The sequence below is a fragment of the Somniosus microcephalus genome, chromosome 8 (genome assembly GCF_052327205.1).
Source record: "Somniosus microcephalus isolate GS21.2 chromosome 8, FLI_Smic_1.0, whole genome shotgun sequence".
In the NCBI taxonomy this organism is placed as follows: domain Eukaryota; kingdom Metazoa; phylum Chordata; class Chondrichthyes; order Squaliformes; family Somniosidae; genus Somniosus; species Somniosus microcephalus.
In genome coordinates, this window is record NC_140994.1 from 21,995,269 (window position 1) to 22,012,522 (window position 17,254).

At 45.7% G+C, this 17,254-nt stretch overlaps 1 protein-coding gene across 7 annotated transcripts in view; it reads right to left on the minus strand.

Moving 5' to 3' along the window:
• Nucleotides 1-17,254, minus strand: part of xpnpep1 (X-prolyl aminopeptidase (aminopeptidase P) 1, soluble) — a 112,766-nt gene that overhangs the window by 20,199 nt on the left and 75,313 nt on the right. For all 7 annotated transcript variants that reach the window (XR_015079187.1, XR_015079186.1, XM_085994327.1 and 4 more), the window contains exons 10-16: nt 16,732-16,821; nt 14,034-14,084; nt 12,484-12,542; nt 9,330-9,407; nt 7,610-7,681; nt 5,038-5,098; nt 1,829-1,898 (exon numbers count right to left, since the gene is read on the minus strand). Coding sequence is in view for 5 of the 7 variants with exons in the window: in XM_085994327.1 (XP_085850453.1) it covers nt 1,829-1,898; nt 5,038-5,098; nt 7,610-7,681; nt 9,330-9,407; nt 12,484-12,542; nt 14,034-14,084; nt 16,732-16,821 (481 nt within the window). In the remaining 2 variants the exon portion in view is untranslated. The remainder of the gene's footprint in view (nt 1-1,828; nt 1,899-5,037; nt 5,099-7,609; nt 7,682-9,329; nt 9,408-12,483; nt 12,543-14,033; nt 14,085-16,731; nt 16,822-17,254) is intronic.

A 17,254-nucleotide genomic window follows, 5' to 3' on the forward strand; every position in this document is an offset into this window, starting at 1 on the left:
GAACTTTTACTTACCTGTACTTACCTTAGCAGCCTTTCTTCCTGTAGCCGTCGGGAGCGCATCACTCAGCCGGCACTTAAAGCTGAACGGCTGCAATCTGTCAAAAGTGACAGCCTTCAGCTTTGAGTGCCGGTAAGAGTTCTAACTGGGTCTGTGCAGAAGGACTCATGTTAGAACTCAGAGTGTCAGTGTTTCACAGCTTCAAACAGCTGTGAAACGCTGACTCTTGACAGATGAAATATCAGTCTGGACATCACCTGCTGCTGGGTGGCCCTTAATTGGCCTGCTGAGCCCGCTGGGCAGGCTCAACAAGGTCAATCAAGGGAAAATCGCGCGGATTGGCCGGACGTCGAAGTAGGCGGGTCAAAAACCCGAAAGGGGAAGTCCCGCCTTCTTCCCGACAGGTTTGGGAAAATCTACCCCAGAGAGTTAGCATGTAGGTACAGCAAGCAATTAGGAAGGCAAATGGCATGTTGGCCTTCATTACAAGGGGGTTGGAGTATAAGAGTCAGGAAGTCTTGCTACAATATGCAGGGCTTTGATGAGACCACACCTGGAGAACTGTGTATCGTTTGTTCTCCTTATCTAAGAATGGACATATTTGCCTTAGATGTGGTGCAATGAAAGTTCACTAGATTGATTCCTAGGATGAGAGGGTTGTCCTATGAGGAGCGATTGAGTAGATTGGGCCTATACTCTCTGGAGTATAGGCTCAATGAAAGGTGATCTCATTGAAACATATAACATTCTGAGGGGGATTGACAGGGTAGTTGCTGAGAGATTGTTTCCCCTGGCTGGAGAGTCTAGAACCAAGGGGCAGAGTCTCAGGATAAGGGATCAGCCATTTAAGACTGAGATGAGGAGGAATTTCTTCACTCAGAGGGTTGTCAATCTTTGGAATTCTCTACCCCAGAGGGCTGTGGATGCTGAGCCGTTGAGTATATTCAAGGCTGAGATAGACAGATTTTTGGATTCTAAGGTAATCAAGGGATATGGGATTGGGCGGGAAAGTAGAATTTTAAAAAAAGACTTGCATTTATATAGCGCCTTTCACAACCACCGGATGTCCCAAAGCGCTTTACAACCAATGAAGTACTTTTTGAAGTGTAGTCACTGTTGGAATGTAGGAAACGCGGCAGCCAATTTGCGCTCAGCAAGCTCCCACAAACAGCAACGTGATAATGACTAGATAATCTGTTTTTGTTATCACAGAAACCCCACAGTGCAGATAGAGGCCATTTCGGCCCATCGAGCCTGCACCGACACATATCCCACCCGATCCCCGTAACCCCTACACCAACACATATCCCACGCTATCCCCGTAACCCCACGTATTTAATCCCCCTAACACTAAGGGTCAATTTATCATAGCCAATCAACCTAACCCGCACATCTTTGGACTGTGGGAGGAAACCGGAGCACCCGGAGAAAACCCACGCAAACACAGGGAGAATGTGCAAACTCCACACAGACAGTCACCCGAGGCCAGATTCGAACCCGGGTCCCTGGCGCTGTGAGGCAACAGTGCTAACCACTATGAGGGATAAATATTGGACACCTGGATCTTTTACAACCTCCTGAGAGAGCAGACGGGCCTCGGTTTAACGTCTCATCTGAAAGACGGCACCTCCGACAGTGCAGCGCCCCCTCAGCACTGCACTGGAGTGTCAGCCTAGATTTTTGTGCTCAAGTCTCTGGAGTGGGACTTGAACCCACAACCTTCTGACTCAGAAGTGAGGGTGCTACCCACTGAGCCTCTGGCTGACACTGAGTTGAAGTCTAAGATCAGCCATGACCTTATTGAAAAACTATCACCAAACTATCTTACCTTTGGTACCACTTGGGAAAACTGCCGAACCCAGACAGATATGTCCCTTCAACACATAAGTGAAGCACTCCTGAGGACAACAGAGGGCACGTATAAGAGCAGATAAAATATATCTCACCGCAAATGTATTTCATTGTTGGCGTGAAGTTCTGAAAGTTTTACTTTTTAAGAAATAATCACATGAATTTGACCATATAACATACTGGATACAGAATAAACCTTAATCAGCCATGCGTTATGTATCCACAAAACTGTTGCAATGATAATTATTGATCCTCTCAGGACACTATATATATTTCATACGGCTGATGTAGATGTAGAGCAACAGCTATAATTTTACATTTCAGTGGTTACATAGAAACATAGAAGATAGGAGCAGGAGTAGGCCATTCGGCCCCTCGAGCCTGCTCCGCCATTTAATGAGATCATGGCTGATCATCCAAATTCAGCACCCTGTCCCTGCCTTCTCTCCATATCCCTTTAGCCTTAAGAAACATATCTAATTCCTTCTTGAATATATTTAATGAATTGGCCTCAACTGCCTTTTGTGGTAAAGAATTCCACAGGTTCACCACTCTCTGGGTGAAGAAATTCCTCATCTCAGTTAAGCCAGATAATTACGCCAGGAGTAGCGGAGTGTGTCGCTGTGATGCCTCCTTCGTATTTGGGAATCAGGCACTGAGTCGTTATATGTTCCGTGGTCTGTTCTAGGTGACCAGTCACAGACTGGAGAGTTTTTTATTCACCATTTGTGCATCAAGTATCTGCATCTGCCATGGTTTGTGCAGTTGCCTGGGTGAGTGCAGCTCCAACAACACTCAAGAAGCTCGACATCATGCAGGACAAAGCAGCCCGCTTGATTGGCACCCCATCCACCACCTTAAACATTCACTCCCTCCACCCCCGGCGTACCGTGGCTGCAGTGTGTACCATCTACAAGATGCACTGCAGCAACTTGCCAAGGCTTCTTCGGCAGCACCTCCCAAACCCGTGACCTCTTCCACCTAGAAGGACAAGGGCAGCATGCACATTGGAACACCACCACCTCCAAGTTCCCCTCCAAGTCACACGCCATCCTGACTTGGAAGTATATCGCCGATCCTCCATCATCGCTGGATCAAAATCCTGGAACTCCCTCACTAACAGCACTGTGGGAGTACCTTCACCACACGGACTGCAGCGGTTCAAGAAGGCAGCTCATCACCAGCTTCTCGAGGGCAATTAGGAATGGGCAATAAATGCTGGCCTTGCCAGTGACGCCCACATCCCATAAATGAATAGAACAAAAAGATGCAGTTTAAGGTTTCTCATAAGCTTCGTGGCAGTTCGAAGCCAGAGATCTTCCGCGTCGGGCCTTTCACGAGGTGTTTGTTTGTGACTTCCTGTGAACTCCATTCGGCTTTCCAAGCATCACCAGGGTTGACACTGATGGTCACAAAAACTGGTCAAAAACTAAACCGTGCGGACCTCCAGGAGGTATTTATAAACACCAGAGACCAAGGAGTGATTTCAAAGCGATGTCTAACCTAGACAGTGATAAACTAAGCAATCTTCACTCTTGCCATTGAGGACACGTACTTGTGGCAATCTGTCACAATCCCCTCACTTCAGTCACCTAATCACGGATGTAAACCTGTGCAAGCTCTGATAAACCTTTGCAAAAACCAGCTGACTCACTAGTAGAGATCCACGCATGCGAATGAGTCGCTTGTTAACCAGGTCGCTGCTGTTAGTAAAGAAACCTTCGACCCTGATGCTCTCCAAAGAAAAGGCTACTTACTCACAGTGCCCAAAAAAAGGATAAAACTAATTCGGAACTATCCTTAATGTCAAGGCATGGGGAATGTCTTGCAGAGGACAGACGCAATATCACTTAATTGAGGTTAAAAATAACTTTACACAGAATTACAAAGAGTATACAGCACAGAAACAGGACATTCGGCCCAACCAGTTTATGCTCCCCTCACGCCTTCTCCCATCCTTCTTCATCTAACTCTATCAGCATAACCCTCTATTCCCTTCTCCCTCATATGCTTATCTGGCCTCCCCTTAAACGCGTCTGCATTATTCGCCTCAACCACTCCCTGTGGCAGCGAGTTCCACATTCTCACCACTCTCTGGGTAAAGAAGTCTCTTCTGAATTCCCTATTGGATTTCTTGGTGACTATCTTCTATTGATGGCCTCTAGTTATGCTCTACCCCACAAGTGGAAACACACTCTCTGTGGCTGGAATTTTAAGCTAAAAAAAAAGGTGGGTTTGGAGTGTGGGGGCAGTTAAATTGTTAAAAATGGGATTCTCGACCTGATCCCGCCTCCAACCCGCCCACTTCCGGTTTTAACGGAGGAGGGACGGGGGGGGGGGTGGCAGGCGACCAACCTGCTCTCAGGGGGCAGTACATCAATTTAAATACTATAATGAGGCTAGAAGCCTCTTTTTTAACCTCCATTTTGTTTTTAACTGCATGTGGACGGGTTTCACACAATTTGTGAAAAGTTGCAGTTAAAGCGAGGCGGGAACTGCTGGATCCAGGAGGTAAATGGCTTCATACCTACCTCCTGGATCCAGGGTTCCTACCAAACCTACCCCCCTGCAATCGGAGACCCCCTCACGAGGCCTCCGATCACCTCCCTAGGCAACCCCCACCCCCAGATGCTTCCCCTTGCCCCATTTCCGGTTCCCTCTCCCGGCTCCAATCCCCGGTTGTCTCTCCCCCCACCCACCCCGATGCTTCCCCGGCCCCGATCCCCGGTTGTCTCTCCGCAACCCCCCCACACCCCCTCGATGCTTTGCCCGGCCCTCACGCAAACTCTCCCCCCACGCTCCGTCCGGCCGCAGGCTTACCTGCCCGCAGCCAGCCAGCCTCTCAATCTGGCTTTCTGCGGGCGGGAAATCGAGGCCTCACATGCAAATCAGGCCCTGCCGTTAAAGTCGGCAGTGCCTGCGGGAAACCCGGCCTCCCGACCGCATTGGAGCCCACCCGCCTTCCACCAGAAAATTCCGGCCTGTGTCCACTCTATCAAAACCTTTCATAATTTTAAAGTTCTCTATTCGGTCACCCCTCAGCCTTCTCTTTTCAAGAGAAAAGAGACCCACAGCCTGTTCATCCTTTCCTGATAAGTATAACCTCGCAGTTCTGGTATCTTTAGCAACTTTTTGCACAATTAACTGGTCAATGCTAGATTGGTGCTCACAAAGAGGACAACATACCTTCTCATACTCAGTGGGAGTACCAAAATGTACTGTGCGTGTGACATCTGTCGTTCCATCCCTAGTTGAAGCACAAACAGCAGGCTTTTACTTTTATGCAGAACTGGCCATCTACACATCATGAAACAGAGAACCAAATGCTTCACTTGGATTTACAATTAAAGGTGGCTGCATTAAAGCTGCAAGATCCCACAGTATTAGATAACTGATCTCCAAATTCTTTTAAAGAATGAACGAACAAGCTGGCACTTATATCATTTATAAATATTTCACAACCTCAGGAAGACACAAAGGGGGAAAAATTCAGTATCGCCCCATTTGGGGCGCCATTATCGGCCGTGCGCAAAGTTTAGCACCTGGCGCTAATTATCGCCTCCGACAGCAAACTTGGCTTTTATCGCCCCTGGAGGCGATTGGGGCGCCAAATCAGGCGCTTCACACCTGTCTTAAGGCACAAAGGCCGAGGAGCGAGGCGCTACCTTAGAGCGCTGGCGAAGCAAGGAAGGGCAAATCAAAATGAACCTGCAAAGTGCTGCTCAGTACCCAAAACCCCTTCACACAGCATTGAATCTCTCCAGGAGTCTCTCTCTCAGAATGCGTGGTGTAAAAATGTCACCGACAAAAAAAGGCAGGAAGCGGTCGCCTTTAAATAGCGCTCCCCTCGTCCCTTTCTGACAGCATAACGCTCCCCTCAACCTGTCGTTGCTAGCGGCAGGCAGTAAGGCAGGGGGCACCGCTCAATATCCGGTCTGGGGCACTAACGGGGCGTTGCGCACTCGACTGACGTCACAATCTGCCGGCGCTGGAGATCGTGGCAGTAGTGTTTAGCGCCGCCGCAAAATGTCTAGTTAATTTCGTGAGCGGCGCAAACATCGCCGCGCCTGGGCGCTAGTTGCTTTGCGCCCCATTCGTGCCCTCTTAAGACGCTAACAGGAGGCGCAAACCAACTGAATTTTTCCCCCAAAGTGCTTTACAGCCAATGGAGTACTTTTGAAGTGCAGTCACTGTTGTAATGTAGGAAACGTGGCAGCCAATTTGCGCACAGCAAGCTCCCACAAACGGCAATGTGAAAATGACCAGATAATCTGTTTTAATGATGTTGGTTGAAGGATAAATGTTGACTAGAACACCGGGGATAACTCCCCTGCTCTTCTTCGAAATAATGCCATGGGATCTTTTACGTCCATCTTAGAGGGCAGATGGGGACTCGGTTTAACATCTCATCCAAAAGACAGCACCTCTGACAGTGCAGCACTCCCTCAGGACTAGATTATGCGCTCAAGTCTCTGGAGTGGGGCTTAAACCCACGACCTTCTGACTCAGAGGCGAGAGCGCTACCAAACGTTCAGACTGCATACACGGATCGTCATCATGCCACGGGACTGAAACACCTCGGGGCATTATCACTGTTCATGAAAACCACATTCTGGATCCTGTCTTTATTTCTTTCATAGGAGGCAACAACGGGAAAGCCCCAGACAACATCAAGAGTGCTAAATATCAAAAAAGAATAAAATGGCTCCCCCCAGCATGTCCGATCAGAAGAGAAGTGAGGGATCGGCAAGAATGCTTGTATGCAGAGGCTGAAACCTCTTTCAAAGAGTGAAGGAGACTGCATTTAAGGTTGGTAATTCTCTTGTGTTGAACTTTTGCATGTCAATAGAGTACACCCAAGTAGTGAAGCTGACATCATCCGTGTGCAATTCTCCTGCTTTCACATTCAAAGTGGTTAAGTTGTTTTCACTGAATGCACCCGTTATATGGAGCCCCACAATCACTAAACAACGAGGAGCCTTCGCCTAAATGTACAGTGTTAAAATTACCTCCCTCACCCCAATGGCAGGATTGTAGATCCATATTTCCATGGGTCTACAATTCCACCGATCAAAAGGATCCAGACACGTTGACATTATGGACTATAGTCAACCAAAGGAGGCCCACCTAAAGGCGGCATGAGACGACAACCCACCTCATGGTAAATATGGGCATCCGCCCTACCGGATTTCTTCAGTTTCCAGCTCCAATTCTACACCGTCAATTGGAAGCACTCTCACCTCTGAATCGAAATCCACGGGTTCAAATCTCACTCAAGGACTTTAGCCAAAAACCCAAGATATTACGTCCGTACAGTAAGAAGGGGGTGATCCATGATCGTAGACGTCATCTTTCAGATGAGTCTTCCAATCAAGGCATCATCTGCCTGTACAGGTGGGTGTTAAATATCCCATGACACCATTTGAAGACAAGCAGGGAGTTCTCTTGGTGTCCTGGCCAATATTCCTCCCTCAACCGAAACAGATTAACTGGTCAGTCGTCGCTTTGATATTTGTGGGATCTTGCTGTGCACAATTGGACTTGTCTGCCGAACCGTGCATTTCAAAAGTTATTTGTGTGAAGCACTTGGAGATGTTTCTTAATGACATGATAAGGTGCGATAGAAATGCAAGTCTTTCTCGCTTTTCCCCGTGGAAATAACTATTAACTTGCATATAGATCACACCCCCAAATAATTTTTGCTTTTTAAAAAAAAAAAGGCAGCCTTTATGCAAGTTAATTTAATACGATGTCTTACCTGTACTGGGCACCAGAATCCAAAAGGTAGATTTCACTCATTGATAAAGTTCTGTTTGTATTCGGGGTGGGCCTGAAAGTAACAAAACAAGTTTGAAATTTAAATAATCTTGTATGTTGTTATGTACGCTGCATACAGAATTTCCCTGCCATAGGAACAGGAGTCGTCCAGTCAAACCCTCGAGCCTGTTCTGCCATTCAATTAGATCATGGCTGATCCGTATCTTAATTCCATTTACCCGCCTTTATTCCATATCCCTTAATGCCCTTACCTAACTCTCAGCTACTGAAAATTGTTTGTTTAGAAATGTGATAATGATGCAGTAGGAAGTGCAGCACATGGCTGAGTTGGTAAGCACAGCACGTTGTGTGATACTGAGCCCCACAGACCCAGAAAGCCGCACCTTTGATCCCAACTCTGTGTTGAATTTACTGATCTCAATCGGAGTGTTATAATTAGCAGCAACACCTCTGTGCTCGAGGGGGCAAAAATAAAAATGAGTCGCAGTTCCCAATCTTGATTGCTATTCGTGTGTAGATATTATGGGGGGCATGGGATAAGGACCAGATGTGATGCACTACATTGTCAAATTGCCTGCTGACATTCACACATGAACAATGGCCACGTGAGCCACCGGCAGAATGCCAACACCCATGAACTGCATCCTTGGAAGAGTTCGTCTTCAGGAGAGCAGGGAACCAAAGGGGAAAGACTTCTTTCTCTAAAGTCCAGAACAATCTGCTCGGAGTGACAGCAAAACACTACCAAGTTGTCAACTTTTAGATTGAGACGTCGAACCCCTCCAGCAGTTCAGGTGGACATAAAAGATCCCACTGCACTATTGAGAAGAACAGGGAGTTCTCCCAGTGCCCAGGCTAATATTCCACTCCCAAACACTTACCAGCAAAAAAAATACAGATGATCTGGTCTTTCATCTTATTTATTGTTGGCGGTAATTTGCTGTGTGAAAATTGGCTGTTGTACTTGCCTACATAACATCAGCCCTAACTGACACCGACAACCTAACCCAAAACCTTCCAATTCATAGCATTGTACACCAATAAAGGACCCAGACGGACTCTAAGAAAGGTCATAAAACAGAGAACAACTTATTGTCGAGTATCAACTGAACCCTCAGCTGAATGCGATCCTGTTATCCTATATTCGGAGAAAGCATCACATCTGTGACAAAGCGCCTATCGATAAGAGTCGACAGAGCACCTTTTAATTTCTGGTTTAAATCACTGAAGGAATGAGCCATCTATTTTGTTATACAACTACAGCAACATTTTCATTTTTAAAGCAAGACAGTTTCTGTATTGATAAATTATATTACCATACGTACGGTGAGGGGAGGTAAAAACCACGCTTGCTCACTATCTGATCAATTGTTCAAGGTTTCCATGGCAACAACCATAGGGCTAAAACAGCAAGCCAATCTGAAAATGTGCTAAAGCACAGATCCATATCTATCATCGCCCTTTCAATATTATTTTATTCCATTATTTTTGCTATCAACATTCGTTGCCGGTCTTTTTCTTAAACAAAGAAATATGAACTATTTTATTCATCATTCATACATACCCTTAGGACTCTGTTAAGCATCTGCCTTTAGAAAGAATGTTTCAATAGACCCTAAAACAGAACCCTCCGGTTTTAAACATTTTTACCTTTCAGCATTAATGCAACATCGCAACAGCTCAATCGATGCATTTGTTACCTGTAGTGAATTATTGCACTGTTTGGACCTGTGCTGGAGATGGTGGAAAAACTCAAGTCGACAAATTTCTCTTGCTGACTGTAAAACATTAATAAAGAGGTTAAAAAAACTGTTTATATGTTGAAATCCATTCTTTAACTACAGAACTCAATACCAAATACATTGCAAAATGTTCTCTGTATAATTTACCACCTTTTAATATCGATCTTGTATTTTATTCAACTATCCAATTTCACAATTCCAATAGCTGCTCCAAACCCAGATGGGTGTGCTTTATTCATGAAGAAAATATACGCTGATTAAAACAGGAATACCGTCAATTCCACTTAATTCAAAGCATCTGATCAATTCAACATGTTAGCACTAATAAAAAACTTTGCTATGTTATTTCCATTGCTTAGTTCAAATTATTGAATAATTACATTTTTTTGGTGCAAAAAAAAACCCAGCTTCAAATTAGTAGATTATAGATGGAAAGTGTGATCCGACGTTTCATGCAGGATATATTTCATGCTAATCTTGCTGGACTATACACTTATCTTGAAAGGCAGCAGACAGCTGGCCTGCCACCAGACTTCCACCCATGTAGCTTTATAATTCAGCGCATGAAGGAGCTCAAGATCGCCCCATGCAACTCTCTCTTCAATATTCCCTTCTTTGCTGCACTTAACCCCCTACTCAACTAATATCCTTAACTCCCAATGGGGTAAGCGTTCCTTTGTGTGTAACAACATCGCGAAGAACAAGATTACGATTTTGCGATACTCAAGTGCCCAGAGACAATCCTACTCCCATGTGGGGAATGGGGGGTGGGGGGGGGGGGTGGGATTTGGAAACCTATGTCCTATCGTTCCTCAGCACTTTGCATTGCAGCGCCATCAGGTAATACAGGAAACTCTTTGGTGTCCGGCACCGACGGGACCGGCGTGTTGCCAGTTGATCAAAAATTCCGGATGACGGAGGGGGCTATCTGCCGAGGCTATTTTTAACAAAGAAAAATAAATAAATCAAGAAATGTGCAGTATACAGTATGTTGTGTTAAATGGATGGTGGAAGATGCTTGATTAAGTACAGTACTGCCAGTTGAGGGCAATGCAATGACTACCAGCAGCGTGGGAGACACACAGTACCCCTGTAAAATGGCAGATCAGAAGAGACTACCGGCAGCGCGGGAGAGTCAGACTCCTGTTACAGGAGTATTGAGGTGTTCCGACTTCCGACAGCGCCAAGAAGCCGAGTAGTGGCAGTTTGGAGAACTACCCCCATTGACTAACTTGGCCACCGCGGGAGACTCGGACTCGGCAACATTGCCGGTTATTGAGGTGTTGTTTTCAGAGTGAGAATTTTGCCGGTTAATAGAGAATTCCGGATATTTATGTGCCATTTAAACGAGAGTTTCCTGTATAGAGATTGTAAACGACAAATGGCCAAAATTCAATCTCATTCTTGCAGAAGCTTCATAAAGCTCACTGATTTCACACTGCAGGTTAGGGATTTACACAAACTAGGGTTGTATTCCCTAGAGTTTACAAGGTTACGGGCTGACTTGATCGAAGTTTTCAAGATATTATGGGGAACTACTGGGGTAGATAGAGAGAAACTATTTCCGCTGGTTGGGGAATCGAGGACTAGGGGGAGCATGGTCTAAAAATTAGAGCCAGACCTTTCAGGAGTGAAGTTAGGAAACACTTCTACACGCCAAGGGTGGTAGAAGTTTGGAACGCTCTTCCACAAACACCAATCGATGCTGGGTCAATTGTTCCATTTAAATTTGAGATTGATAGATTTTTGTTAACCAAAGATCTTAAGGGATATGGGCCAAAGGCGGGTACATGGAGTTAGGTCACAGATCAGCCATGAGCTCATTGAATGGCAGAACAGGCTCGAGGGGCTAAATTGCTTACTCCTGTTCCTATGATATCACCAGAACCACTGAAATATACACTATGAATCTTACTGCCAACTAGCTCCCTATATTCATATTAACGAGTAGGATATTTAGCACCAATGAGCTTAAGGCGGCTCAGGTGCTGATACTCCCCAGGTAGGCCAACATATGGAAAATGGGCACATGGGCACAGTACCAGTGGGTAGCTGGGCATCGGTGAAATCGGATCTCAGCATGAGGGGAGAGGAGAGGGAACTGGGGGAAGGGAAGAGCTTACAGCAGGATAATAATAGGAGGATGTAAAATATCCCATTGCACTATTTTGAAGAAGAGCAGTTATCCCCGGTGTCCTGTATAATATTTATCCCTCAACCAACATCACTAAAAAAACAGATTATCTGGTCATCATCACATTGCTGTTTGTGGGAGCTTGCTGTGCGCAGATTGGCGGCACATTTCCTACATTACAACAGTGACTATACTTCAAATGTACTTCATTGTCTGTAAAGCGCTTTGGGACGTCCTGAGGGCATGAAAGGCGCTATATAAATGCAAGTCTTTATTCTTTAATAACAGAGGGCCCAATTTTCTGGTCTTCATTGGCCACGAAGGTGCATACCATGGATCCTCACTTATAGAGTTTAACCTCATTGGTTTGCATATATCTCAAGTTGCTGACGCAATCACAGCTTGGTATTCTGATTTAACATGACAAAAGCACGGAGAACAACCCTTTCCAAACCTCCAGGCTCACAAAATGCAAACATGACAAATCAGCAAATAGATCTGAGTTGCCTGAAGTTGCAGGGGTGAAGAGCCATATAGTTTAGAGATCTTTGATATATACACTGGTTAATTAACCAGGGCCACTGATTAACGATGACCGATTAAGTCAAATTAAATTTTAATTACCGGAGATTGCAAGATTATTTACTGGCATCTTGAGAATCACGTTCTGTTAACAATTAGAAAACCTGTTTTTTTTTTGGTGACTTGAAATTTTGTTTTGGTTTTTATTTCAACATAAATCAAATTTTTGTTTTATTCCAACATTCTCACTGGAGTTTCGAGATCACATTCCATTATTTAATCCAAACACTTAAAATTAGCAATCGGGGTACAGACTACGAAATCACAACCTTAAGAAAACCTTTCACGAATGTTCTTAAACGAGTGAAACAGGAACAGATGGAATTTGGGCTTCCGCAAAATAATTCACTCACAGAGATCAACTTACGTCACACAGGTTGCAGCATTAGGCCTTACCTGCGGAATTCAGCTGCTTTGTCTGAAGCATCTAGTTCAGTTACGTTGCCTTTTGGAACCTGCAACATTACAATTTTAGTGGATACATCAGAAAGCAGTAGAAGTGCTACAAAAAATTAAATTGCAAATGAGTGAATCTCAGTCTAAGTGATGATTTTACTACAATTATTCAGTAGTTACAGCACGTTGATATAAATTACATTCATAGTACAGGAAACTCTTTTTTATCCGGCACCAACGGGACCGGCGTGGTGCCAGTTTATCAAAAAGTCCGGATTACAGAGAGGTATACTTACTAAGGTACGAGAGCCCCATACACGGCCACAGACCCAGGCGTCCCTGTTGCACAGGTGCAGGAACCCCAGTTACACAGCCACAAATCCAGGAACGGCCACTAATATGAAGTAAAACTTACCTGAACCTACTCCTGAATTTTGCCGGTTAACAGAAATTTCCGGTTATTTAGGTTACGGTAAATCGAGAGTTTCCTGTATATGCTATACACGGTTTAGTATACATGGTACAGTATACATAGTCAGAAGCAAAACACTGCGGCTGCTGGAAGTCTGAAATAAAAACAGAAAATGCTGGAAATACCCAGTAGAACAGGCAGCATCCGTGGAGAGAGAAACAGAGTTAACGGTTCATAGAAACGTAGAAGTTTACGGCACAGAAAGAGGCCGCTCGGCCCATCGTGTCTGCGCCGGGTTTCAGGTCTATGATGTCAGAGTTCTGACGAAAGGTCACTGACCTGAAATGCTAACTCTGTTTGTCTCTCCACAGATGCTGCCTGACCCGCTGAATATTTCCAGCATTTTCTGTTTTTATTACAGTAGCCATAGGCCTAGAAATTCAGTTGGCTGCGCCAGCCGTTAACGCCTTAGGAGGAGCAGATCTCGAGCGACCGGGCGCAGCGCGATCTGCGCCTCGCCCCAACTTCAGTAGACATTTAGCGCCGGCGCAAAGTCTTTGTGCGCGCTCAGCTGCGCGCACAGATCGCGCAAATTAAAGGGCACTCCTGCAGCAGACACGGCAGCCGTTGTGCAACACGTGGTGGTGGTGGTGGTGGTGGCGGTCCGGTACCACATAACAAACTGATGGAGAGAAGCCCTCCCCAACAACACAAATACAGCAGTCTCGGCCTTTCAAAAAAACAAATCCACCCTCCCCCTTTAAGAGCTCACCGGAGCCAGAGTGTCTGCCGTCAATCAGCAGCTCGCCGCACCTGCCCTGCGCCCACCTTCCGGTGTTAGCGCCCGGGCCACCGGCTTAGCGCCTAAAGAGAGCCGTGCATCGCCAGTTTTAGCGCTCGAGCAAACTCTTAGGGCGAAGCTAATGAATATCGGCGATGTGGCCTCGAATTTGCACCAGGCACAAACTTTAGCGGCCGCCCAACTTTACCGCCCCAAAAGTGGCTATAATGAATTTCTAGGCCATAGTGCCTTGTGATGGTCACTCAGCAGAGCCCCTGCACCAAGAATGTGGAAGACCCCGGGGACTGATTCCACAAGTAACACTGGTGCCGATATGTACAATGAGAAAGTTCTTACCTCCTTCTCAAGCCAGGCAAACAGCTCGCAGAGAGCCACAGCATCTTTAATCTAGCATTTAGAAACAAAAAAAAAGTTTATTCCCAACAATTTCTTCTGTGCTAGCTTGCTTCTCATTACTTCTTTTAAAAAAGATTTATTTAACTAGACAAGGTAGGGCAACACCTGTAGATCCCTGTCTGAGTGAAACCCAACACGTCGTCTCCCGTGGCCACAACCTGACCCTGAAACAGGTAACAACTATAGAAATTCTCATGTAAGAAAAATGTCTTAAAGTGTTTTACAGTGCAGAGAAAAAGCTAAAAGCTCCACAAATAGAAGGGTTTTTAAGAAACATCTGAAAGCGTCACAACTTTTTTAAAAATTCATTCACGGGATGTGGGCGTCGCTGGCAAAACCAGCATTTATTGCCCACCCCCAATTGCCCGCGAGCATGTGGTGGTGAGCTGCCGCTGCAGTCCGTGAGGTGAAGGTGCTCCCACAGTGCTGTAAGGGAGGAAATTCCAGGAACTGATTGGGAATCAAGGGATATGGGGATAGTGCGGGAAGGTGGAGTTAAGGTAGAAGAGGAGAGGGGTGAAGCAGACATTGCTATCAGGGGGGAGGAGTGTGAAATATTAGATGAAATAAACAGTGAGAGAGGAAGTATTAAGCGGTTTAGCAGTTTTAAAAGTGGATAAATCCCCAGGCCCGGATGAAATGTATCCCAGGCTGTTAAGCGAAGCAAAAGAGGAAAATAGCAGAGGCCCTGACCATCATTTTTCAAATCTCTCTGGCTTCAGGTGTGGTGCCGGAGGACAGGAGGACTGCTAATGTGGTACCCTTGTTTAAAAAGGGAGAAAAGGATAGGCCGAGTAATTACAGGCCAGTCAGCCTAACCTCGGTGGTGGGAAAATTATTGGAAAGAATTCTGAAGGACAGAATAAATCTTCATTTAGAAAGACACGGGTTAATCAAGGATAGTCAGCACGGATTTGTTAAGGGAAGGTCGTGTCTGACAAACTTGATTGAATTTTTTGAGGAGGTAACAAGGAGAGTAGATGAGGGTAGTGCGATTGATGTAGTGTATATGGACTTTAGCAAGGCTTTTGATAAGGTTCCACATGGCAGACTGGTCACAAAATTAAAAGCCCATGGGATCCAGGGCAAAGTGTCAAGTTGGATTCAAAACTGGTTCGGAGACAGGAAGTAGAGGGTAATGGTTGATGGGTGTTTTTGTGACTGGAAGGCTGTTTCCAGTGGGGTTCCGCAGGGCTCAGTACTAGGTCCCTTGCTTTTTGTGGTATATATCAGTGATCTAGACTTGAATATAGGGGGTATGATTAAGCAGTTTGCAGATGATACTAAAATCGGCTGTGTGGTTGATACTGAAGAAGGAAGCTGTAGACTGCAGGAAGATATCAATAAATTGGTCAGGTGGGCAGAACAGTGGCAAATGGAATTCAATCCAGAGAAGTGCGAGGTATGCAGTTGGGGAGAGCTAACAAGGAAAGGGAATACACATTAAATGGCAGGACACTGAGTAGTGTGGAGGAACAAAGGGACCTTGGAGTGCATGTCCACAGATCCCTGAAGGTAGCAGGCCAGGTAGATAAGGTGGTTAAGAAGGCATACGGAATGCTTGCCTTTATTAGCTGTGGCATAGAATATAAGAGCAGGGGGGTTATGCTTCAACTGTATAAAACACTAGTTAGGCCTCAGCTAGAATACTGCGTGCAGTTCTGGTCACCACATTACAGGAAAGATGTGATTGCACTAGAGAGGGTACAGAGGAGATTTACAAGGATGTTGCCGGGAGTAGAGAATCTTAGCTCTGAGGAAAGACTGGATAGGCTGGGTCTGTTTTCCTTGGAACAGAGGATGCTGAGGGGAGACCTTATTGAGGTGTATAAAATTATGAGGGGCCTAGATAAAGTGGATAGAAAGGACCTATTTCCCTTAGCAGAGGGGTCAAAAACCAGGGGGCACAGATTTAAAGTAATTGGTGGAAGGTTTAGAGGGGATTTGGGGGGAAATTTCTTCACCCAGAGGGTTGTGGGGGTCTGGAACTCACTGCCTGAAAGGGTGGCAGAGGCAGGAGCCCTAACCACATTTTAAAAAGTACTTGGATGTGCACTTGGGATGCTCTAACCTGCAGGGCTACGGACCAAGAGCTGGGAAGTGGGATTAGGCTGGAGAGCTCTTTGTTGGTCGGCGCGGACACGATGGGCCGAAATGGCCTCCTTCCGTGCTGTAACTTTCTATGATTCTAAGATCGGCCACGATCTTGTTGAATGGCGGAGCAGGCTCGAAGAGCTGAGCGGCCTTACTCCTGCTCCTATTTCTTGTGTTATGTCCTTAAAATCAATTTCAACTGGTAATGAGAAAGAAAGGAAAGACTTTGCATTTTTATATAATGCCTTTCAGGACCTCAGGACGTCCCAAAGCGCTTTAGACCCAATAAAGTTTTCTTTTAAAGTGTGTTTTAATGTAGGAAACACGGCAGCCAATTTGCACACAGCAAGATCCCACAAACAGCGACGCGATAATGGCCAGATAATTCGGTTATAATAACTAGCAATAACGAGGGCAGATTACGTACAAAGCATTTAAGCGTCATCTCCAATTGTTCAAACTGGCTAAAAGATGAGAGAGATGACAGCAAGCGTAAATACACTAAATTTAAGCTTTGGGAGTTTAATTATTACTTATTACTCACGTGAGCTCGCCTCATGCCCTCAATTTCTGTCGTATTCTTCACAGCTTTCGCAATGCAGATGGGGGTATAAATGGTCGGCATTCTATGCATCTGTTAAGATCAAAACAAACAGCTTATTTTTGCTCACTGCCATTTTTGTACCATAATTCCAACTAACACGCAGTGACACTGTGAATCAGGGACCAGAAGGTATTTAGGAACAATGGGGGTCATTCTAACTTTTGCCAATAGTGTATAACGGGCGATATCGGGTCCGCCGCCAACTCTGCCCACTTTCCTTTCCAAGTCAATAGAAACTAAAATTGGGAAGAGGTGCAATGTTCCCGCTAGGATGCGCGGTCCCGCACAGGCCGCTCACCGGCTTTCCCACTGTCAATACCGCGCATGCGCAAAATTTTGAATGGACCACACATTTTTGGGGGGGGGGGAAGCAAGTCGCGCAGGAGGCCATGCAGTTTAGGGGGAATGTTGGAGAGGTATATAAACATGGCGAGTTCCTGACTTTGGCCATGCTTTGACAGAA